A 13330-nucleotide genomic window follows, 5' to 3' on the forward strand; every position below is an offset into this window, starting at 1 on the left:
GTTGTCATCGTGTCTTTGAGATCGCGCTCAGTAGTCCGGGCTCGTTCACACATAATATTTCAGCTGGGTCGTTTTGATCTTATCTAAAGTTAGTACGCAAAGTCACAACTAATTCCGTAAACTAATCGCGTGTATCGGAGAGTTTTTGGACTGTCCTCTGCAATGTATGTATTACCAAAAAAATGCATCGGGTTATGACCAAAAGACTAACAGATCTAGAAAGACAACAAACGGGTGCATATTCAGGAGTATGTGACATCAAATATTACTAGTTTTGCATGATTATAGGAGGAAACTTTGAAAACTAGTTAATTAGCCAAGATTCCTAGTGTCTCCAATCCGACATTATCGTAGAGCCGAAAAAAAAAATCTTTGTTAGCTTCAAATACCCGACAAACCGGTTCCATGAGTAACGCACCAGATTTGCACAGTAAGGCCAACTTGATTTAATTTTATCGACGAAGTTATGTAGAAACCACCATCTCACTAGATTAGCTGTCCACTGGAAATAACTATAATTAATGACTAGCTTATTCTTTTAATCATTTTGACACAAGATCTATAACAGCCCAACCATCACCGAAGTTCCAAAATAAAGTACATTAAGCCATGTATTTAAACCGAACACCAACTTTATTATCATTCCACAAAATGTATAATCAATAGAATTCCATAAGCTGTAAGAAACTTGGTTGGAAGGTTGTTTTGAGGCACATGAGCTGAGAACATAAAAGAACTTTAACTTCGTTACAAATCGATGAAAAAAAAGGTGTTCTGTGACTTTGAGATCATTGGCGTACAGTTGATTTTTTGTAATATGTGTAAAATCATATAAATGTGCATGTGATGAGAGCGCTCGTGTGTGTATGTGCGTGCGTGTGTACCTGTAACACCTAATTCCCTAAAAAGACTTGTTAGTTGAACCACATAACTAAATCCAACCAGGTTAGAAACCTTCAATTCAAACATTTTTCAAAATTCTGCTACTTGAAGCCAATAACTTAATCCCGATCCCACCAGATTAGAATCTTGTAATTAAATCTTCTCTCACAACTTTGCTACTTGAAGCCCATAACTTAATCCAACTAGTTAGAATCTTGTAATTAAATCTTCTCTCAACTCTCTGCTACTTGGACACCATATTTAAATCTCATTAGGTTAGAAACATGTAAATCAAACTTCTCTCAAAACTTTGCTACTTGGACCCCATAACTAAATCTCATTAGGTAAGAAACATGTAATTCTAGTTTGTCTCGTCTTCTGTGCTCCATTTTCAAATCCAAAATGGCACCTACAATATCCCTCAAGCGATAAAGCGATGTTTTAAACATTGAATTACTGTCGACTTGCTCTTCTTTAAACGTTTTGCTGTTTCACATGAGTTGTTCTGTCAGTTGTTTATTTTCTTAATGACGGGGATAACAAGAAGTTGTGTGGAGTCATAAATGACCAGTTCCGATAAGCTTATTTCTAGTTATAGGATAGTCGCTTGAGAGTTGAGGCGCGTTTGGATGACTTTCACTCGTCATCTTCAGCCATGCCGGCGTCTTCTTCTATGTCTTCCAGCTCCCTCACTTCCTTTTCGGTGTCTTCTAAGCCGGCGTCTTCCTCCATGTCTTCCAGCTCCCTCATTTCTTCTTCGGGGTCTTCTTCAATATCGGCGTCTTCTCCCATGTCTTCCAGCTCTCTCAGTTCCTTTTCGGCGTCTTCTTCCATGTCTTCCAGCTCCCTGGTCTCCTGCTCGATCTCGGCTGCCTCCTTCAAATCCAGCAAGACGTCGCGTAAGTCTTGCAGGGTCTCCCCCGCCTCAACCGTACGCTTGGAAGCTGTGAAAATATCATTTTTATTGAAATCATAAAAGTACATTTTCACCACTTGATTGATACCTTAACTTCACATAAATACATAGATATACTAGCTAAACGCTAAAGGAAGTCCGAAAAAGGGCATATCTATAGAATAACAGAAATTAGTAAAAATGAAAAAGAAAAATGTGAAAGTTTGAAAGCTGAACAACCTACCGGAGATGATGCCCATCTTCTTATAGATAGCACCCTCCCTTTTGACTCCCCAGACCTGGTTTGAGCTGGAGCTGACGTCCAAGGTTGTAAGCCCACGAGAATCCCCCACCCACCTGGTTCCGGTCGGGTTATCTCGGGTGATGCCTGGTTAGGTGAAACGAAATAATTAGACTCGAAACTCATCCAATCAGCTACGATGGACCCCCGACGTATGGTGTAATAGGGCAATAAACGGCCTACGTAACAGGAACGTCCTTTGGACGACGTTTGGACAAAAAAAAGCTGCATCAGTCATCGACGGTGATTGGTGTAGGGTTAGAAGAAATGTGACGTTTGGGATCGCATACTTCCCTACTTCTGCAACGACACCTAGCTGCAATGCGAAGCCAAACCAATCGGTATAAACCTGCGGAATGTTACGGATGCCCCGTGGAAGCGTTGAAATGTGAAAAAAAAATAATAATGCTGCAAAGAACTTTTCTAATCATCGATTAACCTACCTGGAAAAATTATGCACAGACGTGACAATATTTATCATTCATGAATAGTTTCATCTGGTTTCCAAATCGCTGTGTTATAACTGATAAGTATACAAACAAACAAACCTTCTCGGTAGTATATTGCGCCAATTTTGTTTACCCCCCAGACGATTCCGTTCCCCACGCTGATCTTAGCCAAGGCTCCCGGAACTTGTTTCCAATCGGTCCCAGCAGAGTTTTCGTTATAGGCCGTGCCCACCCGGTAGTAGATGTACCCAGCGCTGTTGACGCCCCAGACGCCGGAGAGTCCCACGGAAACAAAGGACAACCTCCCAGGGATAAGTGTCCAGGTTGAACCTGTTAACATGGATAAAGCAAACAGTCAACCCTAGTCAACTGGTGAAGTTTTTTATGCAAATTCATGCCCGTAGGCCATTGCACATACATGTTAGACATAGGGGACATACATGTGACAATGAACAGTGATAAACATTATTGTAAAAAGAGGTTTCTCGAACACTAGTCTTGACGATTTCTATAAACGAAAAGACCCACTTTTTTCTGTATTTTGTGGGTTCTGCGATTTTGTTTTTAAGACTTTTTAAAGAGTTTTGCTTTACCACTCCTGTGCATATTAGCTGTGTGTACAGAACATTTCAGGGGAAAAAAGCAGCAACAATTGACAACAAATCCGTGCCTTACCTGTCCATCTATAAATCCGTTGCCTGCTGGTGACTCCCCAGACGGCGTTGCTAGTTGAGCTGACATCAACCACCCTCAGCTTCCCACTAACTCTCACCCAGCCAGTTCCTGTAGGATTCTGCATGCTGATGCCTGTAGGAGCACAGTCACAGAAAATATAAGTGAATATGGCGCGTCTTTTCATCTGTATGCTTCCTTTTAGCCGTCGCTAAAATGCAGGGGTTCTGTAGAAGAGTCTACGTGGGAATTTTTGGTGGCTATACGGTGACTCAATCACAGTTGGATTTTAAGGGATCCCCGATGTTCCCAGCACACCGAAACCCGTCCAATGTGATAGCGTAGTTACCGAACGATCGACTCTCTGAAACTACTACTGAAGATGGCCTACCTCATACTATAGAATATATTACAACCATGGCCACGCTAGCCTCGTTCTGGTACAATGACCCCGGATGTGTCCGGGAATTCTAAAATGGCCGCCGTCACAGGAATCAAGCATTTTCAGACGGTTCTGACATTCAACGGCAACCTTCTGGCGTCCAACAACTTCAGCCAAAAATTTAGGACAGTTTTACTCCGTCGTTTGTCCCATTGTAAAGTAACTGCTTTTCAGTGAGACACATAAAAAAACTTAATAGCAACATGCTTATGCATGTACAAGTACAAGGATCAAATTACAAGGATTAAAAAAAAATTCTGGCTGAACCAACTAATGGTTTTAGATCTACCTGGATGTCTAAGTAACCTTCAACGAAAAACACTGAATTGAAAGCAGAATGACAGTTGTTACCCGTCCTCCTGTAGATGTTGTCGTCAGCGCTCACGCCCCAAACGACGTCGCGTCCCACGCTGATGTGCGTTAGCCTACCAGCGACACTCTGCCACCTGCTGCCCACGGAGTTCTCATCACCGTAGGTCCCGACGCGGTAGTAAATCATCCCGTGTTTGTTCACTCCCCACACGCCTGCTGCTCCCACGGACACGTGCTTCAGGGCGCCGTCTGTACGCTTCCAGTCATAACCTGCACACAATTTGTAGTTGAAGTATGCACTTTCTAGGAAGACCTTGCATATAACTTGAAGTTAAAATATGCACATTATAGAAAGAGCATACATACAACGTGGGGTTAAATCATATGCACATCCCAGGAGAGCTTACTTTAAAGCATACATACTCCAGGAAGACTTTACATACACCTTGAAATTAAAGCATTCCGTTCTAAGAAGAGCCTGCACAAACTTTGACATAAAACTTCAGGTTCGAAGAGGAGCCTGTATTATACAATCAAAAGTGAGGGCATGCATGGCAGATACCGCAAATATACTACACACATGTTTTGTAACAGAAACATAAAATGTGCAAGTTATAGCAAGAGTATAATATAGACAGAGAGATAGATAGAGAGAGAGATACATAGAGAGAGAGAGAAAGAGATAGGGGAGAGAGAGAAATGGAGAGAGAGAGAGAGAGAGAGAGAGAGAGAGAGAGAGAGAGAGAGTAAAGGCAAGCAAGCACACCTAGGTCAAGCAAACAGATTTACAAGGACGTGCAGTTATCATGACGGTGTGTGCAGAATAAAGGGGGTACCATTACCTGCAGATCTAGATCTGGCAGAAGCAATCAGACAATGACCTGTGGAGTAGATGTATCGACATGTAAGTAATAATATCATGAACACTATTATGTACATCTTTGTCTATGTCTATATACTACAACTCATCAAGCCTTGTCTGTTCTTCCTGCAGTTATTCTCTTTCAAGCCTAGCTTACGCATAGCCGAATTTCTCTTCCGACTCTCTACCGACTATGGTTAGGAGTGAATAGGGAGCTAAGTCGGATGCAGGAGGCTGGTGTTCGGCTAGTGTTGGCCTGCGCCATCCGAATGTTTTGAAATGTTCAACGTGACCCCAAAGAAAAAGCCGATGCACTGGGGGCCCAGTTTGAGTCAGTGTTTACCAGGGAGGATAAGACCACCGTTCCTACCCTTGGTGAACCCAAAGCTCCAACTATCCCCTCCCTTAACATCACAGTGGAGGGGGTAGCCAAACAGCTCTCCTGTCTTAACCCCAGCAAGGCCACAGGACCAGACGGAATACCACCTCGCCTCCTGAAGACTGTAGCCGAACAAATTGCGCCAATATTACAGGTCATATTCTCCCAGTCAATATCCACGGGAGATGTTCCTGAAGATTGGAGAACAGCTAACATCGCTCCAATCTTCAAAAAGGGGGACAGAACCTTACCTGCAAACTATAGGCCGGTTTCTCTGACATCGGTCTGTGGTAAAGTGCTCGAACATATCGTGCACAGCCACATGATGAAACATCTAGACACTCATGGCATTCTGTCCCCAGCGCAACACGGCTTCAGGAAGGGTCTGTCCTGCGAGAGCCAGCTGGTGCTAACCCTCCAAGACCTGGCCAAAAACATGGACCAGAACAAACAGGTCAATGCCGCGGTGCTTGACTTTAGCAAGGCATTCGATACAGTGCCTCACGAACGTCTGCTGAGCAAGCTCGAGCACTATGGCATTTCTGGCCTACTTCAGTCTTGGCTTAGGGCCTTCCTTACGGAGAGAACCCAGAGGGTCGTCTTTGACGGTGGAACATCTAAAGCTGTTAAGGTCACCTCTGGAGTTCCGCAGGGTACTGTTTTAGGCCCTCTGCTCTTCCTGCTCTACATTAATGACCTACCCGATTCCGTAGACTCACATGTTCGGCTATTTGCTGACGATTGCTTGATTTATCGAACTATCAGCAAGCCTTCTGACGCTCAAGATCTGCAGTCTGACCTCGATGCGTTAACAGAATGGCAAAATCGTTGGCTTATGTCGTTCAACCCCTCTAAATGCCACATCCTCCATATCACCCGTAAGAAGCACCCCATCTTAACACAGTACTCCCTCTGTGGAGAAGCCCTCACCGGTGTTAAGTCCCACCCCTATCTTGGAGTACAACTGTCCGACGATTTGCGGTGGGACACCCATATCAACCACGCCACTAGCAAAGCTGGTAAGGTCCTAGGGGTCATTCGGCGCAACTTGACCCATTGTCCATCCAGGGTCAAGGCCACTTGTTACAAAGCGCTGGTACGGCCCCACTTGGAATATAGTGCCACCGTCTGGGACCCGTACACCAACAAAGGGATACAGGCGGTGGAGGCCGTCCAGCGCAGGGCAGCCCGAGTGACCCTCAATGACTACCGGCAGACTAGCAGCGTGACACAAATGCTCAATGACCTGCAGTGGCGTCCTCTCTCCGAAAGGAGGAGGAACGCCCGCCTCACCTTCTTTTATAAGTTAGTTAACAACAAGATTAACATAGACACACAGAACCTACTGATTCCGACCCAAGGGCGAACCCGAGGCAGCCATCAACATAAGTACAAACCAATCTTTGCAAGAACAGACACATACAAGTACTCATATTTTCCTAGAACAATTCCGGAGTGGAATTCCCTGCCTGGTGCGGTAGTAAGTGCTCCCACAGTTGAGAGCTTCCGCGCCAGGCAGGAGGGCTGCCCGCCCTAACCCGGGACCTCAGCTCCCCCCCTACTTTGCCCCTTGCGGGGTTATATGGGGGTAACCCATGATGATGATGATGATTTGGCTCTGTATGGCAGGTCTGGAATGGGTTAGTTGATTGGTGGTTGGCTGGTGTTCGGCACGGTCGGCTAGTGTTCGGCTGTTGTTCGGGAGTAAGTCAGTAGTCAAATTTCAATCTTAACCACGCCATAAACACTGCTGTTTACTCACAGCTAGTTTTCAACCTACTCACGACTGACCCGGCCGTGATAAATGGCAAACTCATTCCCAAGCAAAATGACTATGTCCAAGACGTAGGCCAATCACCCCCCCCCCCCCCAAACTTCACATGACCGACATCCAGCCAAAAACAAAAAGAACCATAAATGCCGTATTGTGGCCATCTGTGATCTAAACCTCATCTCTAGGTGATGCTTACAAAATAGAACAAAGGATTATTTTGATTAAAAACGAAAATGGCCACTCCTTTAAAAATCGTTTATTATGTCCATTGAAGTCGTGAGAAGGTCAACAATCGGTTGGGAAACATTGAGGTGAGATTCGGCGGTCTGTCGCTAGAGGTCGGGATGGTTGGGGATAGGCTAGATTGCATTTGGAGCACAGTAGGGGGTAAGTCACTTCCTGGCCGGGAGATGGTTAGGACATGCATGTTCGGGACATGTTCGGTGCTTAGGCCCCCTTTCCACTAGACGGCGATCGCGCTGCGCTCTCACTGCGACCTACATATGATATGTGTAACCTTCACTTTCACACTGGGAATATCATACAAAACGTAAAAGTGTGATTGAGAAGACAACAAAACGCACAAAGTGTAACAAGATTCGTTTCTTTTCTATACAATTCGTTGAGCGATATGTCAAATCTTAAGTCGCAAAAAGAGCGCGGCGAGAGCGCCGTCCTAGTGGAAAGGGGGTATAAAAGATAGGCGTAGCCGAGTCGACCTGAGTCGGCTAAAAGTCGGCTCAGTGTTCGTGAGCTAACTTCGGCTATGTATAAACTAGGCTTCAGTTGATATTTGTATAGTTGGAGTTAGGATACCCTTTGAACTCCGTCCAAAATAAATCCAACTCAAATGCACATCGAAAGTTATGAGCCTGACCAAAAACATCCGTGACGGCCACAAGACACGAATATCTGGAATTCAGTGAGAAGTTATAAAATACATTAAAATTCCAGGGCATATACAATTGATTTTATGCAGGCGGCATTCCGGATCATTCCGATCAAGGGGCATTACGAATGCAGTAATATTACAAATTATTTCTGTAAAGTTCTGATAGATAAAAATTATCATTCTGATTACATACTCTTCATTTGCAAACTTGTGCCTGAAGACTAATAATCAACAAACAGATACGTTAGCGCAAAATGCAAAGAAAACTTCAAAATGCCAAGTACATTAAGACAAGAGTACACTTTGAAGTTCGTATTAGATAAAGGTTTGCTCAATTGAAAGGTTGTATTTTTTGAAGCCATGAATACATAAGAGTAATTAAAGCATGTAGTCTGCACTGACACTCAGACAAAGGAGCTGTCACCCCAAACTACCTGTCCCAGGGGGGAACAACAACTGAGCGTACGGTAGAAAGGTTACAAAATGGTCAGTGAAGAAACTCGGGTTTCCCGGGAGCTGCCCATCCGGTCATCGAAGTAACGCCGGCGGATCGCTGGTTGGCATCGTTTATGGTTGTGACTAGGGCGGTATCTGATCGCCTTCGCGCCCACAACTTTCGTTCTTGATTAATGAAAACATTCTTGGCAAATGCTTTCGCATTGGTTCGTCTTGCGGCGACCCGAGGATTTCACCTCTCCCGCCGCAATACGAATGCCCCCGTCCGTCCCTCTTGATCATTACCTCACGTTCCGAAAACCAACGAAATAGAACCGAGGACCTATTCCATTATTCTATGCACTACTATTCAGTCGCCAGGCCTGCTTTAAACACTCTATTTTTTTTTTCAAAGTAAACGCTCCCGCACCCCGAGGCACTCAGTTAAGAGCACCAAGGAGAATCCGGCGGGGAGGGCCGGGACGAGCAGTGACACGCCTCGCGGCGGACCGCAAGCCCGGTCCCAAGATGCAACTACATGAACTACGAGCTTTTCAAACGCAACAACTTTAATATACGCTATTGGAGCTGGAATTACCGCGGCTGCTGGCACCAGAATTACCCTCTAATAGATCCTCGTTAAAGGATTTAAAGTGTACCCATTCCAATTACGGGGCCTCGAAAGAGTCCCGTATTGTTATTTTTCGTCACTACCTCCCCGAGTCGGGAGTGGGTAAAATGCGCGCCTGTGGCATTCAGGTTGGTTCGAGCAGGATTTCGACCAAAGTAAAAGTAATTGACTCGTTCATGTTGAACCGAAATGGCGAAGTCTACTGAACATTTCTTTCATTGTTATAAGGGCCTTCATACTAAAACAGGAATCAAGCAGAAACAGACGGGATGAAGAATTTGCAAAAAATTCGTGCCACATTCGGGTGGAATTCCATATGGAACTTATATCCCCTTGACAAGAGAAGGTATGAGCCAAAATGCCGTAGAATACGCGCGGTCGTACGCGTACGTACTGCACTTTGAATACTGTTCGACATTTCTCCAACTTCAATGCAACTCAACAATTTTGAGCATGACAAAAACATTTAAGAATGGGCAGAAATATCTAGAACACAGTAAGAAGTGCTAGAATGCACTTTGAATACCCAGCAATGTACAAAAAATAGTCATTCTGACGGCATTCCGGCTGATTCTGCTTCTCGTGTGAAGGGCCCTCCATTTCGAAGTCTAACTTCTAAAGAGGGGCTTTTCAAATCCTGTTAAAAACGCAGACGGTGTTGATTTCGATTTTGTGCGTTTTTTTAGTATTTTATTGTCACAACCACGTTACTTCCGTGTGAGGTATTGCTGTATAAAGTTTCAAATTCAAATTAGAGAATTGTCCAATCTCCTAAAGTTTTAACACCACGCCCAAATCCCAGTACTGACTGAGACAGGCCGGTGTGACGCGTTACTTTTTCTAAAACCACCGATTGACAAATGATGAATCGTCTCAACATGTATATTACTCAGTATATAAATTGATAACCTGGTCCCTTTTTTCAGCACATAATACAAAGAAATGAAAAAAACTACTTACCCAACAGAAGAAGAGCGACAATTGGCAATCTGCAGCTGCCCGCCATCTTGAGCAGTTTCGGAGTGAATGACCATTCAGTTTTGAGTCTCAGCGTTTATAAAGTCACCATGGATTGTCTGTTAATAGGAAATGCTGTCTGTTGAAGGGAGTGGTACCTCATTAGCATAAAAGAGTTGATAATTATGGTGATGAAAGGGTTGTCTGACCAGTTTTTATAATGAATGAATGAAGACCTTTATTAGCTATGGTCGGTATGTCAAAACGCTTGAGAAATGTAAACTTCTCAGTGCTACCCATGTGTCTAAAGTGAGGGAATCTACTTTCTATGTGTGAAGTGTGTGAAGCAAGGACGTTATACAACGGATAAATATGTGGTAATGTGTTTCACGGATAATCATCGTATTATTTTCTTCCTCTCTTACTCTGCATTCTGAATAAAAAGAATTATGGATTATAGATGAAGATTATAGATATCGCCACCTGTTGATAAAGATGGCTTCTTCATGAGATACCAATCAATCAATCAATCAACCATACACAGACAATATTTGACAAAGTCGCATTGTGCTACCCGTCAATCACGACTGATCTGAATCCCTTTGAGAGTATGTAATTAAGATTCCGTTCATACTGTCGATGCAGAACTGTGCCTCAGGCTTGGGAGGGTCTTACAAGGATATTTTTTCGCAGTTTGCACTGTTAACAAAACTGCTGATATGGACTGAAATATGTTGAAAATTGAAATTGATGTTTTGTCAGGTCAAACTCATAAATATTTTTGTTGAGTTTTCGTTTGGCACTACATAACCACACAGGCAGGTGCACACAGGACAGTACCAAACCCTGCCTGCCACATAGAAAATATTTTTGGTGGTGACCTTTTCCCCACCTTTGCAACGTTGAAGATTCAAACTGAAGTCATTTAATTGTGCGTTCAACACAACAACTCAGTAATACCCAACAGAAGAAGATTGCAAGAAAAGGTGCCCGCCCGCCATTTTGAGCAGGCTCGGAGTAATTATAAATGACCAGTTCTCAACCCCTGTGCTTCAGATGTCGCCTCGAGCTGTTAATTAGATAGAAAAAATTGTCTGACCAGATTCTAATCACAGATCATCAAAGATGGCGTCCGGAAATTCAATTTTTCTTCCTGTCAGCAAACAAGAAACTTCTAGAGCTCTTTCCCCAGAGACTGAGAATAATATCAAATAATGTTTGTTCGTTTGAACTTTTATTCATTCATGAAAGCTCAAATCGGCCTGCAGGCCGCTTTTCATTGAGGTCATGAGGGAAGAGGCAAGGGTCAGACAAAGTATATAACAGAGATAAAGTTACATCGTTTTGAGTCCTTATAAGTCCTATACGTCTATATACACAATTTACATTTACATACATACAAAATACATGATAGAAACTGCTACATGATTCAAAGTCCGTTCATTTGGCCGTTCTCATTACTTTAAGAGTCTCTTGAAGGAAGCCAAAGTTGGGGCTGTGTGTATGTCCGGTGGTAGACTGTTCCAGATGGTGGGTCCACGGTAGGCGATGGCTCTTCTGAAGGGTTCTCGGTGGGGTTTGGGGACAGCAAGTTGATTGCTTGTGCTTTGCCTGGTTATTCTTGTGCTTTGGTCTCGGCAATAGACAAACATCTGGCGCATGTAGGGTGGGAGTTTGCTGTTAAGAGCTTTGTAGACGAGTACGGCATTGCAGTATTAATGTGTTGCCTTAATGTCCTTCCAGCCCAGCCTAGAGTGTATTTCGGTTCTTGGTGTCTATATACACAATTTACATTTACATACATACAAAAAAATACATGATAGAAACTGCTACATGCTGACTCTGGTGTCTGCACACTCTCAAAAACATAACCTTCTCCCGCCATTTCCCAATCATTATGTCTTTCCGTCGTAATGCCACAGCACGTAAACTTTATGGATAACATCCTATGCAGAGTGCAAAAATAATGAAATGTGTTCAAGAAACAAATGAATAACAAATAAATAAACAAGATGCCTTATTTCTCAAAATAGACACCATAAACGTCATATAACAAGATTTGAACCGACAAAACGTGGCATCACAACTAACTAGACATCCATTCCTAGTATTAAAGAAGTGAACTAGTGTAGTAAAAGTGATATGATGATATCAAATATGATGATGATGAAAAGTGATACTAGTGTGGTATACTGGTATCACTTCCTAAGCTGACAACTACATTCATGGTTTCCATATTGATTGCACTTTTTTTGCAACTATTTAACAAGTTTTACAACTATAGTCATGGCTACCTTCCCAGTGTAACTTCTACAAGTATGATTATTAGGCTTCAACACATTACATGTTTGCCTATTTTGGTCTATCTGACCATCCCCGACGAGAAAAATTTTTTTGCTGGAAACAGGCGAAAACTTATTAGCGCGCTAATGTCGAATTCAGTACAGCAGATTTCAAGAGACTTGATGTTACAGACAGATTTGTATATATCTTTAGATGCCACAAATCCCATAATGCAAAGATAGGCAAACATATCAAAGACTGCTTTGCTATTAGAAAAAATAATGAAACTGATGATTATATTAGCCCAACTCCGTTGTTATATTATATCAAAGACTTGTGTTAGCCCTCATTATGTTAATTAGGTTGTTAAGACTTATTCTTTATACCTATCTTAGTACTTTGTGTAATATTCGTTGCCATACTTTGTACCATGTGCAAATGTCGTGCAATAAAGTTCATGTCATCCATAAAATTTACTTGCTGTATCCAAAGTTAGCTTTATGACCACCGATTACTGAAGACAAAGAGTTCCTAAAGAAAATGTATGGTTTCTCTGATAATTGTCATTCAAAATTGAACGTGATTTTCAACGTCAAGAAAGCGATGACAAGTCCCTTACGTTCACGTTTTGATTCAGTGTCCTATTGTCAGTTTGTGTGGGTGGGGGGGGGGGGTGGTCCCTTGTCATTTTGGTGTCTGCATTTTGTGTGAAGGTTGGGGAATGGATTTTAGTTCCATGTTACTTTCCCTCTATGTTATTAATATTTTGTCCCTGTTGCACAGATCTACCGTGTTTTCCCCAGACGAGCAAAAGAAGAAATTTACATCATCGTGGTGTTATGACTACCCAGAAACAGAGACTTCAGTTAACAGATCATTTTGACATCGCTTTCTTGACAACATTTTGCAGTTCGGGACAGGGAAAACTAGCTATAGAAAGCAGCCCTGGGTTCTACTTCACCAACAGAGGACTAGATACCCATACACTCTGGACACCCAAGTACTTGACATATACAAATAAATGGAATCGATATGGGCATTCAGACATTTAAACGTTAGGCAATTACAGAGCAATGAAAAGCAGGAGACGCTGTAGTTGTTAGGTATGTCCAGAAGTTTGCTTCTTATAAAAAGCCTAAAATTGACACCACTGGAATTCCAGCT

At 42.9% G+C, this 13330-nt stretch overlaps 1 protein-coding gene across 1 annotated transcript; it reads right to left on the reverse strand.

Moving 5' to 3' along the window:
* Positions 1–614: 614 nt before the first annotated feature.
* Positions 615–9988, reverse strand: LOC118412638 (perivitellin-2 31 kDa subunit-like). Its single transcript, XM_035815630.1, has 7 exons — positions 9887–9988; positions 4796–4834; positions 3993–4223; positions 3203–3334; positions 2627–2857; positions 2022–2165; positions 615–1826 (listed from the first exon to the last, which is right to left on the reverse strand). The coding sequence occupies exons 1-7, from the start codon at positions 9930–9932 to the stop codon at positions 1519–1521; spliced, it is 1131 nt and encodes a 376-aa protein (XP_035671523.1). The 5' UTR covers positions 9933–9988; the 3' UTR covers positions 615–1518.
* Between the last annotated feature and the right edge of the window lie 3342 nt (positions 9989–13330).

The sequence above is a fragment of the Branchiostoma floridae genome, chromosome 3 (genome assembly GCF_000003815.2).
Source record: "Branchiostoma floridae strain S238N-H82 chromosome 3, Bfl_VNyyK, whole genome shotgun sequence".
In the NCBI taxonomy this organism is placed as follows: Eukaryota; Metazoa; Chordata; class Leptocardii; order Amphioxiformes; family Branchiostomatidae; genus Branchiostoma; species Branchiostoma floridae.

Excerpts from the sequence above, each read along its gene's own strand:
- LOC118412638 (XM_035815630.1), bottom strand. The coding sequence starts at position 9,932 with ATGGCGGGCAGCTGCAGATTGCCAATTGTCGCTCTTCTTCTGTTGG. Across the intron at positions 4,224-4,795 it reads TGCCAGATCTAGATCTGCAG|GTTATGACTGGAAGCGTACA; the intron begins GTAATGGTACCC and ends AATTGTGTGCAG. Across the intron at positions 2,858-3,202 it reads ACGGATTTATAGATGGACAG|GTTCAACCTGGACACTTATC; the intron begins GTAAGGCACGGA and ends CCATGTTAACAG.